The 19,773-nt window shown below is 36.0% G+C and overlaps 1 protein-coding gene across 1 annotated transcript; it reads right to left on the bottom strand.

The window, feature by feature from the left end:
• Positions 1–4,077: 4,077 nt before the first annotated feature.
• Positions 4,078–12,771, bottom strand: LOC126709521 (protein NUCLEAR FUSION DEFECTIVE 4-like). Its single transcript, XM_050409796.1, has 3 exons — positions 12,356–12,771; positions 5,417–6,357; positions 4,078–4,953 (listed from the first exon to the last, which is right to left on the bottom strand). Exons 1-3 carry the CDS (start codon positions 12,662–12,664, stop codon positions 4,482–4,484), a joined length of 1,722 nt encoding a protein of 573 aa, XP_050265753.1. The 5' UTR covers positions 12,665–12,771; the 3' UTR covers positions 4,078–4,481.
• Between the last annotated feature and the right edge of the window lie 7,002 nt (positions 12,772–19,773).

Below are 19,773 nucleotides of genomic sequence, written 5' to 3'. Positions count from 1 at the left end.
CAATACAAATTCTGGTTACGTTTCGCGGGGTCGCCTGCCATCCTGCTTGGCCATTGAAAGAATTGTTCGTTCTTCACTTTTTCTAGGATCTTATGTAATGGTTCTCGGAACATAGCATGGACTGCCTATGCCCCTATGGATCCAAATTACTCCGAGTAATCCCTTCTCGGCTGGTTACTGTTGTTAAAGTGGTCCGACCTAAAGTCCCTCCTCTCTTGAGGGACAACCTTCGTTTTTCCATTTCCCGTCTTCGACTCTCTTGTACTTGTTGATTCTGTCCATGAGTTGGCGCACGCTGGTGACTAGTTTCCCAGTCAGGGAATTTCTTAAACCATGCTCTATCGGCAGTCCCCTCTTGAATGTGCTAATGGCGACGTCATCGTAATTTCCCCCTATTTCCTTATACATTTCCCAATATCTGTCTAAGTAGGCTTTTAGGGTCTCTCCTTCTCGCATGGACAAGGACAGGAGGGAGTCTAGGGGCCGAGGGACCCTGCTGCTAGTTATGAAGCGAGAACTGAAAGCCTGTGTCAGCTGCTTAAAAGAGTTTATGGAGTTTGGCTTGAGGCCATTGAACCATCTCATCGCCATGGGTCCTAAATTAGACGAAAACACTTTGCACATCAACGCCTCATCCCAAGAATGGACGTTCATCCTCTGGTTAAATTGGCTTACGTGCTCTACTGGGTCCGTCCAACCATTATATATGGCAAAAGTGGGTTGGTGGAACCGCCGAGGAAGCTCAACCCCTTCTATCCTACACGTGAAGGGTGACTGGGAGATGCGGTCCAGGGCCTTACTCATGGCGTCGTTTGCTAGACCCTGGTAAGATGGGCTTTTGTGGTCGCGTTTGTGAGGTTGCTCTTCCTCATAGGAGAAGGTTTCACTTGGCGAGGTTCTCGATCTCTGCCTGTACTCGTTGTCCTCTTCATCGCTATTGTCCGGGTTGGGGGAAGGACGCCTTCGCTGCACTCAGCGTAACTTCTTCTTCAAGTCATCGATTTCTTACTGTAGAGCCCTATGATCGCTTCGCTTTTGGGATGCGTGTCCTTTCCCTTTTGAGCGACTTCTACTCGTGTGGAAGGTATTTACACTACCCTCTCGTCGCTTGTCTTGATCTCTCTCCCGTTCGAGGTTCAAGAAGTTGTCCTGCCGTTGGGAGTCTGCGTGTCCCGTTTGGCGCAGACCTGATCCTTCCATCTCTAACGGTCTCACTTGCTGAAGCACAAGTTCTCCCCACAGATGGCGCCAATTGTAGGGTCACGATTCGGGGTCCAGGCCCAACAGGTATGGGGTTCTGGCCCAAAGAGCCCGAAACAATGAATTTATAAAGAGTGGGTTACAGAACTAGGCCCTAATAAAGTGCATACTAGTTAACATTGGGTCATACAACAATCGAAAATAAGAAAATCTCCTTCATGTCCATTAGATATACGGTCCGAGGAGACGTAGGGGATGTATCTCTGTCTCTACTCAAAGGCTATGGTTCTCACCCTCTTCTTCTGTTCTAAGTTACTCCCTTTTTTCCGTCCCCTTCTTCATGGAGACTCCCCCCTCTTATATAGCCCCCTTGAAGTCATCAGGACCTTACAATTGTTAATCATCTAGACCTTCACTTAAGTGCCCGTCCCATCGGACATCTCGCCCATCTTTCTGTGAGTTGTGGTAGCCAAGATAACACTGTTCACAAGTCCTCTCCACATTAATGCGGCTGGAAAAGTAGCTTCCTTGCATTTAATGTGACAACTGTAGTCTCTCCATTGGCATCCTACACTTTCCTCCCTCTTACGGGCTTGTGGGACTCATCCCTGTTACTAATACTCGTTGGAGTGAATCCTTATAGCTGGCAAAGTGCATGTTCGAGCCACATTTGGTATGTCCGAGGAGACATTTCTCCTCGGACCGCCTTTTAAACAATTTTAGGCCCATAAGAATTGGGCCGGGAGCCCTTTTGGTACCCACACCTTCTCCTCGGACGTGGTCGAATTTTATATAGGGCCCAAGGCCCATTGTATGATCTTGGGACTTTACCCCTACAATAATCATAGTTGGTTTTATGATGGTATAACAAAAACTTAACCAACCGAAAGTCCAACATAAGAACAATATCAAATTTTAAAAAATACAGTAAAAAAACCAATGATTTAAACACTCAAACATGAACCCAATCAAAAGTTTTCTTTTTACCCCTCTTAGTTAAAAAATTCCACCAAACTCTTTCTCAATGAATCCTAAAACTATTATAATCCACATATCAATAATCCACAACAAAACCTTTGGTCAAGAAAACAAAAAATAAACATTGTATCTATGACCCAAGTACAAAAACACAGCACTACAGTTAGTTTGGTTATATAAATAGAATTTTTCATATTTAAAAAATCAAATCAACAAATTAAGGCACAACCCAACTCAAGTTAATAAAATCAACTTCAAGCTACTCGAAACAGCTATACAGTTAACCCTAACAATACACGGTAATAATTCCAAAAATCTATTTATAGAACCTACACATAAGATTGAGATCCTTTAGCTGGCTATCATACCAAAGAAAAGAATGAAAGCAGTACAAAAAATTTAAAGAGGGTATGAAAGAAGAATGCAATGACTAATCTACAAGAATTGGTATATACAAGAACTACCAATTTCATTAACATTTCAAACTCTGTTTTAAATTGTTTAGAGCACAGATGATAGCATTCTTTACAATTGAAATAAATAAATAGGTGATTGCTTTTTGATAAATCAGTAAATTTTCACTGAACAAAAACAAAGCTACATACAAATTAACAGCCCTACCAAACAGTAGAACCAAACATATCACAGATCCAAGATAACAGTACAAGAGAAGACACTCTAACCATGGTTAAAATTTGGTTTAAAAAAATCATTAAAATTTTGGAATACTCCATTCCTAATATTAACACAAATGAAGGGAGTGTTATTTTCTTCAAATCTCAAGGAAAAATAATGTAATTACAAAAAAAAAAAATTCATTGTTTATCTTTGAACTCAGATGAGATGAGGAGAAAAAAGAAAACAAAAAAGTTACAAATATGACTAGATGGCAGATTGAATTTATGGACTTACTTTACTTTATATTCTCAACAACAAAACAAAACAAAACATAGTGCAAATAAACTCTCAATCAACATAAAAAATAAAAAATAAAAAAATTCTCAAAAAAATAAAATAAAAGTAATAATCGCAATTAATTCATTGCTTTTTCTCAGAGCCAAACACAAACAATATTTGGGCCTTAAATTTGAAGGCCCAATAACAATAAATATCCTATTTACATGTTTGTAGTTGAATCTTTATCTCGTTCAGACTTCTTGTAGTACAATTCAAAGACACATCTGCAAAGCCCAAAAATAGGCCCATAATTGGACTAGGTGAAGTACAAGATACAGGATTAAGCACCTTTTTTTGCTATTTATTTTATTTTCACAACCAATTCATTAAGTAGTTTGAAACGAAATTGTTTTGCTAAGTAGTCTCATTTGGAACATGAGTTTCTGAAACTCGAGTTTTAGTGAGAACTTTAAAATTTATAATAATAATAATAATAATAAATAAAAAATAAAAAACCTAAATTTAGGTTTTTCTCCATGGAACTTGAATTTCTAAAACTTGAGTTACCCCTTGAAACTCAACTCTCAGCGCCTCGAGTTCACTTCCAAATGAGGTTACATAACAAAATAGTTTCATTTGAGGTTACTTAATGAAATTATTTGTGAAAATCAAATAAATATATAGCAAATATACCCCAAGCTCAAGACCCCTCACAAGGAAGAGAAGGAAGATAATTGAACACCCAACAGATGAGACAGGTACACAGATCAAAATTGCAAACTAAACAAACTCAGACTAGAGCAGGTAGGTGGGAAAAGGCATAGGCTTCTTCTAAAAAGATAATTTCCAGTTTCCACTAATTTGCTTGATATTCACTTTACGAAGTAGTAAATTATTTTTTGCTATTTTACAATAATTTTATGGTAATTCTGAAAAGTTTTCCATAGACTACATAAAAAATTACTAAAATTATAAATAAATAAGTAAAAGTTTGGAAATTACTTCAAAACAAATCAATCCTACGATTGATCAAATTCAATATAACATTGTCCAACTACATAATTTATCTCTTTTCTTCACTATCATGTATTAAGTAGTAAGGGTCTCAAACGAGGCCCTATCAAGAGAAGAAAGTATTACATTCAAATATTGAATAATTTCACTAGCGATATATCTTCCATGTTTACAAGAGCCATCCTAACATTGTCACCACAGAAACCACTATATCATTGTCAAAATATTTGCTCAGAACATCTCTCTCTCTCTCTCTCTCTCTCTCTCCAAAATTTAGTAAAAACAAGGAAACCTTCTTCATTTGTGGAAGGGCCTAAACAATAGTACACAATTGACATATCTGTACAAGTTAGTGCCTCTCCAACTCTCTATTTGAACCTAACCACAACCCACTAATAGAGTTGTGATATACGGTTCTGTTCAAAAAGGTCATAAGCATGTCTGGTTCTAAAAAATAACAGCATACTACAAACTAGTCCCAGAACTGATATGCAACCCCATAACAAAAATGTTAAGAAATAGCACTGCCTCCCCATGCACACTGCCGAATCAGACATTAGTATGTTTCCTAAGCCAGGGCTTATGTTGGCATCATAGACTAATGCAGCAAGACATCCATATACAAGTGACCCAATTGGGATATTGGTGATGAGCATGTTGTGGTTGACGCCTACGCTGTTAGGTCCAAACAGCTCGGATGTAATTGATACAGCAGCAGCAAATATGAACCCAGAGCTCAACCCAACCAGTGCAGTGCCAACATGCAGTACGACCGCACTGTCTGAACTTGCTAGCAAGAAGAATGCAATTGGGGTTGGCAAAAGTGCAATGGTCAGCCATCCAGTCCTAGCAAAATAGAACTTTCTGCACAAAGTAAGAATTTGTAAGTGTCGTAAAATATTGGTTATTATGCTACATCTTCTTAAATTTTTTACAACATTTTAGAAACTTCAATTAAGTTTGACAACAACACATGCATTGATCCTTTACATTAGTATCTCATTGTGTTAGGATCCTCTCCATTTGAAATGGATCCATTTCATTGTTCAAATTAAGAAACTCCGTACACTGTCAAATCTAAGAAATAAAATTTTAACCGTGAAGTAGAGAGGAATCTGTTTTCTTAGATTATGGTCAAAATTTTAAAATGCAAGCATAAGCATTATGCAGACTCCATGTTCTCTCTTCCTAATGTTCTTTTCTCTTCATATTTTTCGAAAATATCCCTTGAAATAAGGACATTGATACTAGTCACCGTGCATTAGTAGTCATTCATCATCAATCTATTTCCAAAAGCACTGTAAAAGTAATAGTTGTGATTACTTACGCGCGAATGTAGTCTGGTACTGCAGAAAGCAATCGGCCAAAGAAGGAGAATGATGAATAGAGAGTAAGGAGGGTGGTAGTTTTTGAACTTTGTCCCAATGACTGTGCTATCTGTCCTAGATTGTTACTATACACAAGGCCAATTGTGCCTCCACAGAAATAAGCCAAATAGTATAGCCAAAAATCGATCCTACGTACAAGCACTCCAGCTGGGTGCTCTTGCCCAAGCATTGCCAACTGATCCCTAACAAGCATTCTCTGAAAACATCCTTCAATCTCTCCAGTTTTCTGTCTGGTGATTGCAATCACAGATCCATTATCACTTAAGAGATGAGAGAGTGATCCATTTCCAATAGAGCCAATACTACTAGCATGACGTGAAAGGAGCTCCTTATGAAGCTCAAGATCATCTGCCTCAACAAGAATGAAGCCAGAGCCGTCAAAGTGAAAGCTAGAATGAATGGTACGGAACCAATTTTTAGCATAGACAACGCCAGGGATACATAGAGGGAAGATTAGTAAGAAAATGGCTACACTAAGGAGGATACGAGCTGTTGTTAAATCAGTTGTGGTAGAACCAAAGATAAGAAGGTAAATACCGGTAACAACTGCTAAGAAATTCAAAAAGAGAAATATAAGGGAGTCACGGCGAACTGCATCAGGTGGAAGAGGGTCTAGAGATGGTTGGCGAAGAATTGGTATTAGTGATACAACAGAAGTGAGCAGAGGAATGAGGGCATTCAAAAGAAGATATAATGCATCAGATGAAGGATCAATTGCATTGGCAGCAAGAGCGTATAAGGCTGCACTTACACCATTGTAGCTTACTGTCAGAGAGATGGCAAGGGGACGATTAGCTGGAAAGTTTTGATTGCAAAGAACAAAACAGACAGTGTTGAACCAGCAGATGCTACACCCAGCCAACAAACAGAGAAGAAAGACCTGAAACAAACAAGTTCCACAATGGAAAAGATTTATCATTATCAGAGGCCACAAACAACATATTTATGGTGCTAGTGTATTTGTGAATCAAATTTGAGTTAGCAACAACATAATTGGAATACAGTATGATTGCAAAATTTTATCTCACTAATTATTAGATGGGTTAAAATCTTGCTCTAGCTGGAATATGCAATTCAAACATTAATAATTATATTTATGTGCTTCCATGAAAAACATCGGTCAATGGTGCTCATTATAAATGGATTATGATCACTTATTGGATGTCATCTAAACGACTGATAATCACACTAGAACAGTTGTTAATGTTGAAGATATGCAAATTAATAAGATTGCAGTAATTGTACACAAACAAAAATACTTCACACTTATTGACTATAGTATGTCATGTGTCTGGCCCAATTCCATGAAAAAAAAATTCCATATTTAGTAGTTTGTTTAGAAGTTTGGAAGGCAAGGGGAGTAAAGGTTATGACGGGAAAGAGAGGAGAGGGAACAAAAAATAATTATACCTTCTCCTTATTTGGATATTCTAAAAATTAAGTAAAAGGATGATGAATATATATCTCTCCTTTGTTCGTATTTTTTTTTTTTTTTTTTTTTAAGAAAAAAAGGGAAGTATGATGAAATGATAAGAAAGTAAGAAACCATATAAATTGACATCTATACTACTTTTTTGTTGGATTTAAGGAAATCGATCTAAATTGACATTATAGAGATGCAATTGATAATTAAATTTTTTTAATATATGTGAAACCTTCCTCTATTAATTCTTCCAATTAAGGGAATAAAAAATGAGGAGTTTGTAAGGGGTATCTTACCCTTCAAAATCCCCTCAAACTCCTTTCCCCTCCTGCCTCTAAAAGAAAATCCAAACAAGGTTAATTAAACACCCCCATCTCCTCCCCCTCCATCCAGCGACAAAGTTAATTTTCTTATCCCTATCTATGATATCTTTTCATTGTGAACTTGCAAACAAAATGCCAAGAATGGTTTTTGTATATCAGACAGAAAATGATGAATGGAAATGGTTTAAAAGTCTAAGAAAAAACTGTTCTTTATCTTTCTTCTTTTATACCAAATTGTGCGGTTTGAAAGTTAGTCCATGTTTGATGAATTATACAGAAGTCAAAGTAATCAGAAACAAAAAGGGAGTTGGAAGGACTCAAAAAACGAAAAGAAACACCTGGCTGACAATCACATGCAATCTCTGTACCTTCAGATTATTAATTCACTTAGACATGGATCCATATTTTTATTTCATGACTTGCCAGGTAAAAAAAAAAAAAAAACATCCATCACATGCAACGTTTCTAAGATAAGCCAAAGGTTAGACACAATCCTGTACCAACAGTTGGATATTCCCTTTACATTGGCAATAGCAGAAAGATTCAATTAATATAAATGAATATTAGATCTGATATCATGCAGGTATGCAACAATTTTTTATTTGAGACTACTTAAAACAGCATTAATAGTAGTAAAAAATGATATGTTAACTAACAAGATAACAGAAAGTCTGAAAATATAATAGAATAACGGACAAGAATACGCGTGGCTTATCCTAATTACTCTTTTGAAAATTCATAATGATCCTAAAAGTTTAGGATTACTGTTTTATTGTTGTTTCAAAAGTGAAACAATATGATCAGGTCTTCAAAGGTTCTCCTTTAAAAGTTTATTGCTTGTAAAAAAAACCATGTAAGAGGAATCATTCTGAAGAATTTTAAATTACTAACGTTTTACAGAAAAACATGTCATAATTTTTTATTTTTTATTTACCTAAAAAAATAATAATAATAACCTGGAGACATGAATCAAACTGGTCAGGCTAGGCCAAGAACAATATAAATCACCTATTTAATCCAAAATGAACACTCCAGACTACATTTGGTAGGTGCTAAAATAGTTTTCTTGAGACTAAAATGCTCTAAATGTCAAGTGTTCAAGGGCCAATTGAGCTATAGCTCAATTGACACTTCCTTCTCCTATAATGATTGGATGGAGAATAAGGTCTTGGTTCCAAGACCCACTATATATGTATATAAATTACCAATAAAAAAAAGTTGTCAAGGACTATTTGAGGTTACTAAAAATATGTCCAACTGTTTAGTGAGTAAGATCCAAACAATAGAGTCCTAATCCTAATCCTAATCCAAACTTGACATGCTAATGAGAGAAAGAGGTAAATAATAATGGAATTTAAAGGAAAAGTCCAACTGAGATTAGTAGATAATGGAGGAGGAGGAGGTGAGGTTCAAACTATTGATATAGAGCACCACAAATGATATTATCTAACCTGACTCACGCAACTCCGTGTTACTGTTTCTATCAATGTGCAGTTAGTGTTTGTTGCACATGATCAAGTCATGTTACACTAGAATATTCCTCAATTTGTTGTGTTTTCAATTTGCTTTATGTAATATCAATTTAATTTTTATCAAATTCATTAATTCTAATCTCTTTTATTTGCTTCACTATATTTGGAAGTATTATTATAGACTGAAAAAGATATTAAAGAAATGAAAAAAAAAAAAAAAACCTAAGGATTTGTTTGGATACCGTTTATTGCTGAAAACTGAAAATGAAAAACACTGTAGCGAAATACTTTTTAAATGTGTCAATAGTGCCGTGGAACCCAATTTTGAAGTTAGATTTATTGAAATTCTACTTGCAGATCCTGTGAACAGTGCACGGGATCCACAAAAAAACACCAAACACAAAGAGAGAAATAATTTCAGTGTAATCCAAACTCAACTTAAATTATTGGATTTCCAAGCCAAGCTAAACCGTAGGTTCAAGAGGGGTCAAATCTCTCGACATCTGATCTACCCTTCTAGATTCCTCACATGCTAACACCAAATTTTTTTTGGTGTACGCTTACACCAAAATTACCAATTCAAGAATGTGTATGTACCCACGTCATGGTTAGCTGGTTAATTTGGTGTATGCATGGTTTGCATTATTCTTTGAATTTTCAACATTTTTGTAAAGATCAAAATATTATAATGTTTTCTTAATTTGGAGCTTTCGGGCTAAATCTTCGAAAAAGAGACAAACAGTCGTGTTCCATCCCCATCTGACTAAAGTTGTAATGCATGACAGACATTTTTATAATAAAAAAAAAACCATGATTTGAGATCACAAATCTTTCTCTAAATAATTGTACACTAATACCAAAACTATTAAGAAAAGTTGAGACATCTTGTGAAAAAATCTCGTCTTATTTCTCTCAATTATTTTAGGCAATTTTCCTTAAAGAGAACTTGTAGACGGTGTGTCAGCTACTTTGGCTATTCGTGCATACATTGACTCCCATTAATCTAGTATTTAATAATTAGGTTGGGATTGTGTTCGGTGTACTAGACATGTTAGGATGCAAACACATGTCTAGTTTAGACACGTGTCTGTATCCAAATGTGATCAAAATAAATCACCTTAGTATTTTCTACAAAATAAAATAAAATTTATGATTCGTTTTTAATAATTAAAAAACAAATAAAATATTCTACATAATAAATTCGTAATGATTTGGCTAGCTAGAGGTGTATTTGGATACCGCTTATTTACTGAAAATTAAAAACTTATTGCTGAAAATACTGTAGTAAAATAATTTTTAAATATGTGAATAGTGTTGTGAGACCCAAATTTATCTAAAAATGTGTTTTGTTGAGTTTAGTGAAAAAGTGAATAGTACCCATGAGATCCACTAAAAAACGCAGAACGCACAGATTAGGCGAAACGCCTAATCCAAACGCACGCTAGGACTTGAAAATAACATAAAGAACAAAGTTTGGTGAAGCAAATAAAAATGATTAAGGGTTTGTTTTGAATCTGCTTATTTTGCTGAAATTGAAATTTTTTTGCTGAAAGTACTGTAGATAAAGGTAAAAGTTAGCTGAAATATTACAGTGAGACTCATAAATAGTGCCAAAAAGTGAAGTGGAACCCATGAAAAGTAACAAAAATAAAATGAACAGTAAAATAAGCTAACTTTTTTAATTTGGAGCCAAACAAACGCTAAATATAAATATTTTTATATTTTACATGAGTAGTCTAAAATTATGCATCAAAAATAAATTTATAGATCAAATAGTATATAAAATTCAATTGACAAGAAACTTTACATATGTTTTAATAATAACATAAAATCCAACATTTATTTTTTCAAAATATGTAGCTAATTAGTTCAGCTCATATATTTGATTTTTTTTTTTTTTTTTTTTTTGGTGGGAGGCTTATGTATTTGACTAATATAATAAAAAGAAAGGCAAATAATGGCTAGGATTTGAAAACAACGAACAATTTATCTACGCAAATAATTTAAATATTAAAATTTAAAATGGCCCCATTACAATTAGCTTAAAAAATCGAAAAATTTTAGTAATAGCCCTACAAATATATTAGTCCTCCAGCAGCCTGTGGTCTATAAAAACTTGTAAAATGTAATTTTTTTTTTTTTTAAATGTTAGAAATATATATAGATATATATATATAAATTTATATTTTTTGAGCTCAGATAGAAATCCTAATCTAATGAACCAAATATACTACCCCCACCCCTCTCCACTCAAGACCACTCAAACTTGGTTTCTCAAACCCCACAAGCATTTAAGGCATGGGGAAACACCATTCCGCCTAACGGAAGTGGTGGTATATATTGTTGACCTTGTATCATAAATTCCTCCCCCTTGAACCTCCAACTCTAGTCACCTTATATAATGGGGTACCATCCTAACAACTGTGTGGGTACTTTGTAAAATGTGAGTAGACACCAGTATGACCATATAGCTCTATTAAAAAAAATTTCACGTAAATAAATTTATTTGCTTCTGAAGCGTGGGCGGCCGTAAGGGCATGAAAGGTTAAGGTATACTAAGAAATAAATATTACTAGTTTTGGTTGCATGAAGTTATTAATAATTTAATATTATAATAGGTTATACTTAAAATAAGAAATTTTTTTTTTTTTTTTTTTGAGAAACTTATAGGAAAGTATCTTATGTTACCACTTACCAGAGTATTCAAATTTATATATCCTCTTTCCTCAACCAAAAAAAAAAAAAAAATTATATACTCATTTACATTTTAAGTGGATGGAGATTCAAATCTTAATTCTATTAAATAAATCAAATCTATATAAGGGATCCCATCAAATAAAAACATCTTTGTAAAGGGATAATAATTATACCTATAATAGTTATTACTTTGTTTGGATGAATTTATTTTTACTTCTCAAAATAGAATTTACAATTTTAGAAAAATAAAATATTTTCTAAAATGAGACGATTTTTGCATACAACAAATATAAAAATAAATAATAAATAATTCTTTTTCACACACAAGGTGAACAGAAATAAAAATACTCCACAAACTCCACTTAAAAAACTATAATATTAAGTATAGGTAAAATATAGCCTTCAGTTTGATAAGCAAACTACTAGTGTGCAGTGCAGCCATCACTATTTTTACTCCAACTCCCCAAAGTATCATTCAAAAACCAACAAATTTCATTTCCTAGTGAAGTAATCCCTGTTCTTTTCTTAGCCACACAAAGAGTTTTAGAAAAAAAAAACAGTAATATATGCCATACATAGGGATAAAACCAAACCAACCACAGTCACTGAAATCTCAATCTTAACCTTCACTGTAGCCAAAAAAAAAAAAATCAGAACTGTTGGTAGCTCTCTACATCAGTGGTGGTCCCACTTGGACCTTTAGCAACCTTTTAATTTTCTTTTCTAATTAAAAATATGAAAATTATGTAATAAGGAGTTTTCTGCGAATTAAGGCCGCCAACAATATTGTCATCCAATTGCAAATCCAATTTCTGTTTATGCCATATTAGAAATCTTCAAAGAAGTATGCTTAGTTTTCTAAACCCATTTAACTTTAAATATTACTGTATAATTAAAAAATATCTCCTGATATTTCGAACAGAAATGATTAGAGTTGAAGTTTTCTAGAGAGAGAGAGAGTACCAGGAAATAAGGCAAGGTGAGGACGTTTCTGATGAGGAGCCACTGAATGCCATAGCCAAGACACCCCATGAAAGCAGCCATGAACAGCACCACCCAGAGTGGAAAATACATCAAGGTCAGCCCAGAAGACCAACCAAACACTTTTCCAAGATCAGAGGCCACGGCCAAGTAAGTCAACTGCACCTGGGAAATCCCAAGAACCGATTTCAAAGACGAAGAATAGGCAGAGAAATCAAAGTTTGTGCCTGTAAATGCCTGAATCCATATTGTTGCCACCAATATCATCCATTTACGTGACTGCCCCGCCATGATATGTGAATCTTAATTACTAGTTTATGCTAAGCTCTTTCTCAAAAAAAAAAAAAAAAAAAAAAAAATGTTTATGCTAAGCTCAACAGCAATAGTTGGATAGCCAATATAGGCCTCTGCTTACAACAAAGAGCAAAGGGCTTGCCTATCTGCCTTGATGTTTTTGGTTTTATAGCATCCATTCGTGGCCCCATTTAATAAACAATACAAAATATTCCGGTTGGTTCTCATTTTAAATTTCAATTTTTATTGTCTTTTACTATCGTATGTTCCTTGTTTTATGGCCCAGGACAAAAAGGCAAGTTTATCGTATAGTAAATTATGAAAAAAATTATGTACTGAATTTAATTATTCTTAAAAACAAAATATTATTTGATTTTTATTTATCAATATTTGAACTTTGAAAGGTAAAATGTAAATTATACCTCTAAAGTTTGGAGGTAATTAGATTTTACACCTTAAAATTTTAGAATTTGGATTTTATCCTTATATTTTAAGAATGTTTGGATTTTATTTCCTTAAATTTGGGGGGTTTGGATTCTATATCTTAAAGTTTCATAATTTTGGAGTATAAAATCCAAGCACTTCTAAAACTTTAGAGAGTAAAATCCAAATTTTAAAATGTTAATGTGCAAAATCCAAACACCCTAAACTTTAGGAAGTAAAATCCAAATTTTGAAATTTCAGAGTGTAAAATCCAAACACCCCTAAAATTTAGAGGTGCAATTTGCAATTTACCTAACTTAGAAATATACTAAAACTACTATAAAATTTATTATATAAAACTTACTAAATGATATTGTGGGTACACGATTATTTAACGGCCCAAGAATGACGTTGGGCTCGTACATAAAAGATCCCTCACAATATGATTTGTAGAGAGTAGGCTTAAAAGGCTTGCTTTTGATCATGGGGCGATGGTCCGGCCCTGATTTTAGGGGGGCTCATGTAAAAAAGGGGTTCGGTTTGAACATTCAAGCCCTACAACGTCATAGCCTGAGGGGTTGGACTCCTCGGACTTAGTCCGAGGAGCATCAAGTTCTTCCCCCCCTTTTTCTCTTGGCTTTCGTTTTCTTTTATACTCGCATTCCTTCCTCTCTTTAGGGTCCACGTGTAAGCTTTACCTTCGGGGAAGAGGACTTGTCTTATCAGCCCATACCTCCAGTGATTGGGAGTAGACATAAAGGTTGAATAGCATGGTCAAGAATAGGGGCCTGTCAGGTACAGAGTTCTCTACCACAGTATTGGCAGTCTTTTCACTTATCCTATCCGTGCATTAAACTCATCCTTGACAATAGGTCTCCTCAGATCAGGCCCTGGGCCTTGATATAGAGCGGGCCTGGGCCATGAATTTTCTGGCCCACAATAGCCCCTCAAAATCCTGCTGCCCGACTTTTAGTTGGGGAGGAGGGTTTTGGTGACTTTAGGCCCACCTCACGGCTCGTTCAAATTCTGCACTCCACTCATACTTGTGTTTTTACATTCACATGGGAGACGTGCCCAGTCAAAAGTCATCCCTTCGTTCGCGAGTACTCTGAAGTTTCAACAATTGAAGCGCGCCTTCCCGAGGATCTTGAGATCCTACGGTTGTGGATGGTGTGGGAAATTGAGCCAGAGCTGCCTAGTCTGCAGCACGTCTTGGGAATCTGCTCAAATTAAATTGAATGACCCCTCCTTACCCTTTATATAAGTAGGACAAGTGGTTGTTCTCCTAGCATATAAACCCTTCCGCTCTTTTCAAAATCATAACCCTTTGTCCATACCCAGTTCCCTCTTCCGGTGTCATCTTCCCTTTACGCCGTATGTTTGAGGCTTGGGTGGAGATGGAGGAACTTCACCCGCCACAGAGGCACCGGACCCTTCCGAGACGCAAAGTGATGTGGCCTGGGCAGGGGAGGCACAGATTTAAGGTGTCTTCCCGCTTAGACATAGTGGGGACGGTGTTCTCCCCTCTTTTAGTCAAAATCCGAAGCAGGTTCTGGTCACGCCAGATTTTTGGTGTGTCAGAAGAAAGATTTTCTGCCATCAGCGCCGTCTGCCTTGTCGCAGGCAAATTTTGGTGTAGGCTCCTCAACTTCCGGTTCCCGGCACCTTCTCTTCAACGGTGTGGGCCTCAAGTTGGGCTCCTTGCACCTTTTCTTCAGCTGCGCTAGTTCGAAGCTGGGCTCTCTCTGCACCTTTTCTTCAACGGTGCAGGTCCCATGCTGGGTTCTTTTGCTGCCTGAGTTATGGGCATGTAAAAGTGTTGAGGAAGAACAAAGTCTTGAAGTAGCAGCCAACCTCTCATCTGTACTACCTCCTCGGCTTTATCTTATTCTCTTGTACTACCTCCTCGGCTTTATCTTATTCTCTTGTATCTTTCTTTTCGATTATGTACTTAGCTTTAATATAAGCTGATTCCAGTTTTTCATTGTACGCTATACTATTTCTTTGTTTTGATAAAAGGGAAATTTATCTATTTGTTTTGAATATTTTTCTTTTTTGCAACACTACTTTGTGAATGGGTGTGCTCCATGTGTGTTTTTCTTCAATGATACTTAGAGCAGGAAACCTCAAAACAGAGTCCAACTAATTTTAATTTACCAATATTACCAGGCATAATAACGATAATTCACAATAAATTAAACTTAGGAAACTAACCGAGATAACAGCTGAATATTCTGTAATAAGTGCGAGGAGACCATCCGAGAAAGATAAACTCTAAATAATTCATCCGAGGGGGTAACCGAGCAATAAGGGACTCCGGTTGTGTTTTTGGTAACATATTGCTCTATATTGCATCAATCCCTTTGGTACTGAGGATCCGAGAGCAGACTTGAGAATCCATGCAGTTTAGGAATTAACCCAATTGTTAATGGAGAGTTCTCCTCGGATAGATTCTAAGGTCCATGCAATGTAGTTTTTCTTTGAAGTAGTTGGTTTCTCCATAGGCTTGAGTCCGAGGACCATGCAAGGCCTTGGTTCTGTCCAAAACTTGTGTTTTTTCTTTTGAGTACTTGGTTTCCCCATAGGCTTGAGTCCGAGGACCATGCAAGGCCTTGGTTTTGTCCAAAACTTGCGTTTTTTCTTTTGAGTACTTGGTTTCCCCATAGGCTTGAGTCCGAGGACCATGCAAGGCCTTGGTTTTGTCCAAAACTTGCGTTTTTTCTTTTGAGTACTTGGTTTCCCCATAGGCTTGAGTCCGAGGACCATGCAAGGCCTTGGTTCTGTCCAAAACTTGCGTTTTTTCTTTTGAGTACTTGGTTTCCCCATAGGCTTGAGTCCGAGGACCATGTAAGGCCTTGGTTCTGTCCAAAACTTGCGTTTTTTCTTTTGAGTACTTGGTTTCCCCATAGGCTTGAGTCCGAGGACCATGCAAGGCCTTGGTTCTGTCCAAAACTTGCGTTTTTTCTTTTGAGTACTTGGTTTCCCCATAGGCTTGAGTCCGAGGACCATGCAAGGCCTTGATTCTGTTCAAAACTTGTGTTTTTTCTTTTGAGTACTTGGTTTCCCCATAGGCTTGAGTCCGAGGACCATGCAAGGCCTTGATTCTGTTCAAAACTTGTGTTTTTTCTTTTGAGTACTTGGTTTCCCCATAGGCTTGAGTCCGAGGACCATGCAAGGCTTTGGTTCTGTCCAAAACTTGTGTTTTTTCTTTTGAGTACTTGGTTTCCCCATAGGCTTGAGTCCGAGGACCATGCAAAGCCTTGGTTCTGTCCAAAACTTGCATTTTTTCTTTTGAGTACTTGGTTTCCCCATAGGCTTGAGTCCGAGGACCATGCAAGGCCTTGGTTCTGTCCAAAACTTGCGTTTTTTCTTTTGAGTACTTGGTTTCCCTATAGGCTTGAGTCCGAGGACCATGCAAGGCCTTGGTTCTGTCCAAAACTTGCGTTTTTTCTTTTGAGTACTTGGTTTCCCCATAGGCTTGAGTCCGAGGACCATGCAAGGCCTTGGTTCTGTCCAAAACTTGCGTTTTGTCTTTTGAGTACTTGATTTCCCCATAGGCTTGAGTCCGAGGACCATGCACGGCCTTGGTTCTGTCCAAAACTTGCGTTTTTTCTTTTGAGTACTTGGTTTCCCCATAGGCTTGAGTCCGAGTTCCATGCAAGGCCTTGGTTCTGTCCAAAACTTGCGTTTTTTCTTTTGAGTACTTGGTTTCCCCATAGGCTTGAGTCCGAGGACCATGCAAGGCCTTGGTTCTGTCCAAAACTTGCGTTTTTTCTTTGTGTACTTTTTTGTACTTATTTGCTTTTTCGAAGGTCAGCCCCTTGACCATGGCGAGGAGAGTTGGCTTAAGGCCGGAAGCCCCTAGAGCTGTTCGTGCCGTTGGCACTGCAGGGCGTAGCCCCTGGCAGAAGTTTATGTCGGAACAACAACTACATGTCACCGGAGATAGGGGAAAACCCGCGAATCTCTGCTTGCTAGAGAGTTGACTCAAACGCCACCTGCGCCAACGCGCAAGCCTTCCCACAGACGGCGCCAATTGTGGGTACACAATTATTTAACGGCCCAAGAATGACGTTGGGCTCGTACATAAAAGATCCCTCACAATATGATTTGTAGAGAGTGGGCTTAAAAGGCTTGCTTTTGATCACGGGGCGATGGTCCGGCCCTGATTTTAGGGGGGCTCATGTAAAAAAGGGGTTCGGTTTGAACATTCAAGTCCTACAGCGTCATAGCCTGAGGGGTTGGACTCCTCGGACTTAGTCCGAGGAGCATCAAGTTCTTCCCCCCCTTTTTCTCTTGGCTTTCGTTTCCTTTTATACTCGCATTCCTTCCTCTCTTTAGGGTCCACGTGTAAGCTTTACCTTCGGGGAAGAGGACTTGTCTTATCAGCCCATACCTCCAGTGGTTGGGAGTAGACGTAAAGGTTGAATAGCATGGTCAAGAATAGGGGCCTGTCAGGTACAGAGTTCTCTACCACAGTATTGGCAGTCTTTTCACTTATCCTATCCATGCATTAAACTCATCCTTGACAATAGGTCTCCTCAAATCAGGCCCTGGGCCTTGATATAGAGCGGGCCTGGGCCATGAATTTTCTGGCCCACAGATATAATAATGAATATGTTCCTTCAAAGGGATACTCAGGTGGTGTGCTCGTTGGTTTAGAGTGTGACATAAACTTAGGATACATTTGGTAGATTGTAATAGGCACTGTAATGTAATAGTTATTTCTATGATATAGTTATTCAATAGTTTGGTTATGTTTTTATTATATGGAATAGTCATTCCTTATGAATAGCTATTCTTTAAAATGAGAAATAATTATTCATCTCTAAAAGGGTTATAATAGTTATTCCTTAGTAGGTGTATTAATTTTTAAAATTATATATTTCCAAATAAGCAAACTTTCCATATGCACATAACAATTATGAAAAAAAAAAAAAAAAAATCTCTCTTTCAAATTTAAAAAATATTATTTTTTTAGGAAATATAATTATATGAGTAAGATATTTCCTAAAATATATTTTAAGTTTAAATAAAAATGCTTTCAGTCCTTTGTATTCAAGATTCTATTATTGTGTTGTCATCAAACAAATAAATAGTAATAAGTATTATATTATGACATATTGTATTCCTTATAATACCTATTTCTATTCCTATGTAATTACCATTATAATTTACCAAACGTGCCTTTAGAGATCTCAGGTTAAATCCATCGCACTATTGGTTTATGAGATTTTCAAAGTGTCTCATGGGTAAAGAGTCAAATAATCTGATTAAAGACTAGGGCACTACTTCCTTTGAATTACAATCATATACTTATAGAAGATTAGCTCTAATATCATTGGCTCACTTGGCTCAAGATAATTGGCTAGTTAATTCAACATATGCTCTATGAATTAAATCATGTATTAAATGAATTACATGTGTTAATCCCTTTAGTTAGGTTAGGATTTGAGCACATGTAGCTCATTTAACACATGGTTTAATTCATAGAGCACATGTTGAATTAACTAACCAATTATTTTGAGTTATGTGTATCAATAATATTAGAACTAGTCTCCTATAAATACATAATTATAATTCAACATTAGATATCAATGAAAAATAAACCAACTCATTGTTTAGTGCATTTTCTCTTTCTCTCTCTCTTTTAATATTTCTCTATAGAGGATGATTATCTTAAATTAAGTCAATTTTTCGAATTAGGTCAATTTCTCTACGATTCCTATCAATTCCCCTATAATTCTTATTTTAAGAACCACCAGATTCCTAAGATAATGACACATCAACTTGTCTATACATAGTAAAATTTTTAGTAGTCATGGCGTGTTGAATTTAATCTTCTTCCAGTCATTGTACCTAAAAGTTTGTCCTAATTTTTAGAAGAGGGAAAATAGAAATGGATTCATGAATGGAAGGCCTGTGAATAGCTTTCACGTGGAGGCATGTGATGGCATTGGCAGAGCAGCTGTCGGTAATAGAAAGAGAAAAGTAGCAACTGGTCACTTAAATAATAACCATTCATGTTAAATCTTTAGTGTACTGTCAATTTCTTTTAGATTTTTCTCGTCTTTATGTATGTTTATTAAAAATATTTAATATTCTTAAAAAAAAAAAAAATAAATGTGTAAAAACTAATGTTAGGTACAGCCTCGTCAAACAATACTAGTAACTGACGGCTAGCTAACTCGTGGTACTCGTCATTCCCTGGTGCTCTCCATGATAGGATTCACAGGTCATAACTGAGTTTGCATGAGCTCAGGGAGGATATTTCTCTGTGTCTGTGTTAAATGAATCTTGCTATTTCATAACTCAAATTTAATTTTATAAATTTCAAGATATAAAGATTGATATGACAATCTATACATTGTGTGATAAAAAGCAGTTAAAAATTAAAATCTTAATAGTAAAATGCACTTCTTAATTTTAAGTGAAATATGAAGAATCCTATCGTGTGTTATGGAAAATAAGATGGAGTTACTTTCAAGTGAAATGGAGAGCGGTTAATTTTAGAGTTAAGAATTTATTTTATTTATAAAAAAAAAAGTATAAGGTATTACATCATTAAAAATTTTAACAAAAAAATATTTTGTACACATATAAATATAATATCGCAAACAAATAATGATAATAATAATATATTAATTGGTGATTCTGTTCATTAATTAATGAAAATTATATAT

Source organism: Quercus robur, chromosome 12 (genome assembly GCF_932294415.1).
Source record: "Quercus robur chromosome 12, dhQueRobu3.1, whole genome shotgun sequence".
Taxonomy (NCBI): domain Eukaryota; kingdom Viridiplantae; phylum Streptophyta; class Magnoliopsida; order Fagales; family Fagaceae; genus Quercus; species Quercus robur.
This window is presented reverse-complemented; position numbering and strand designations above follow the sequence as displayed.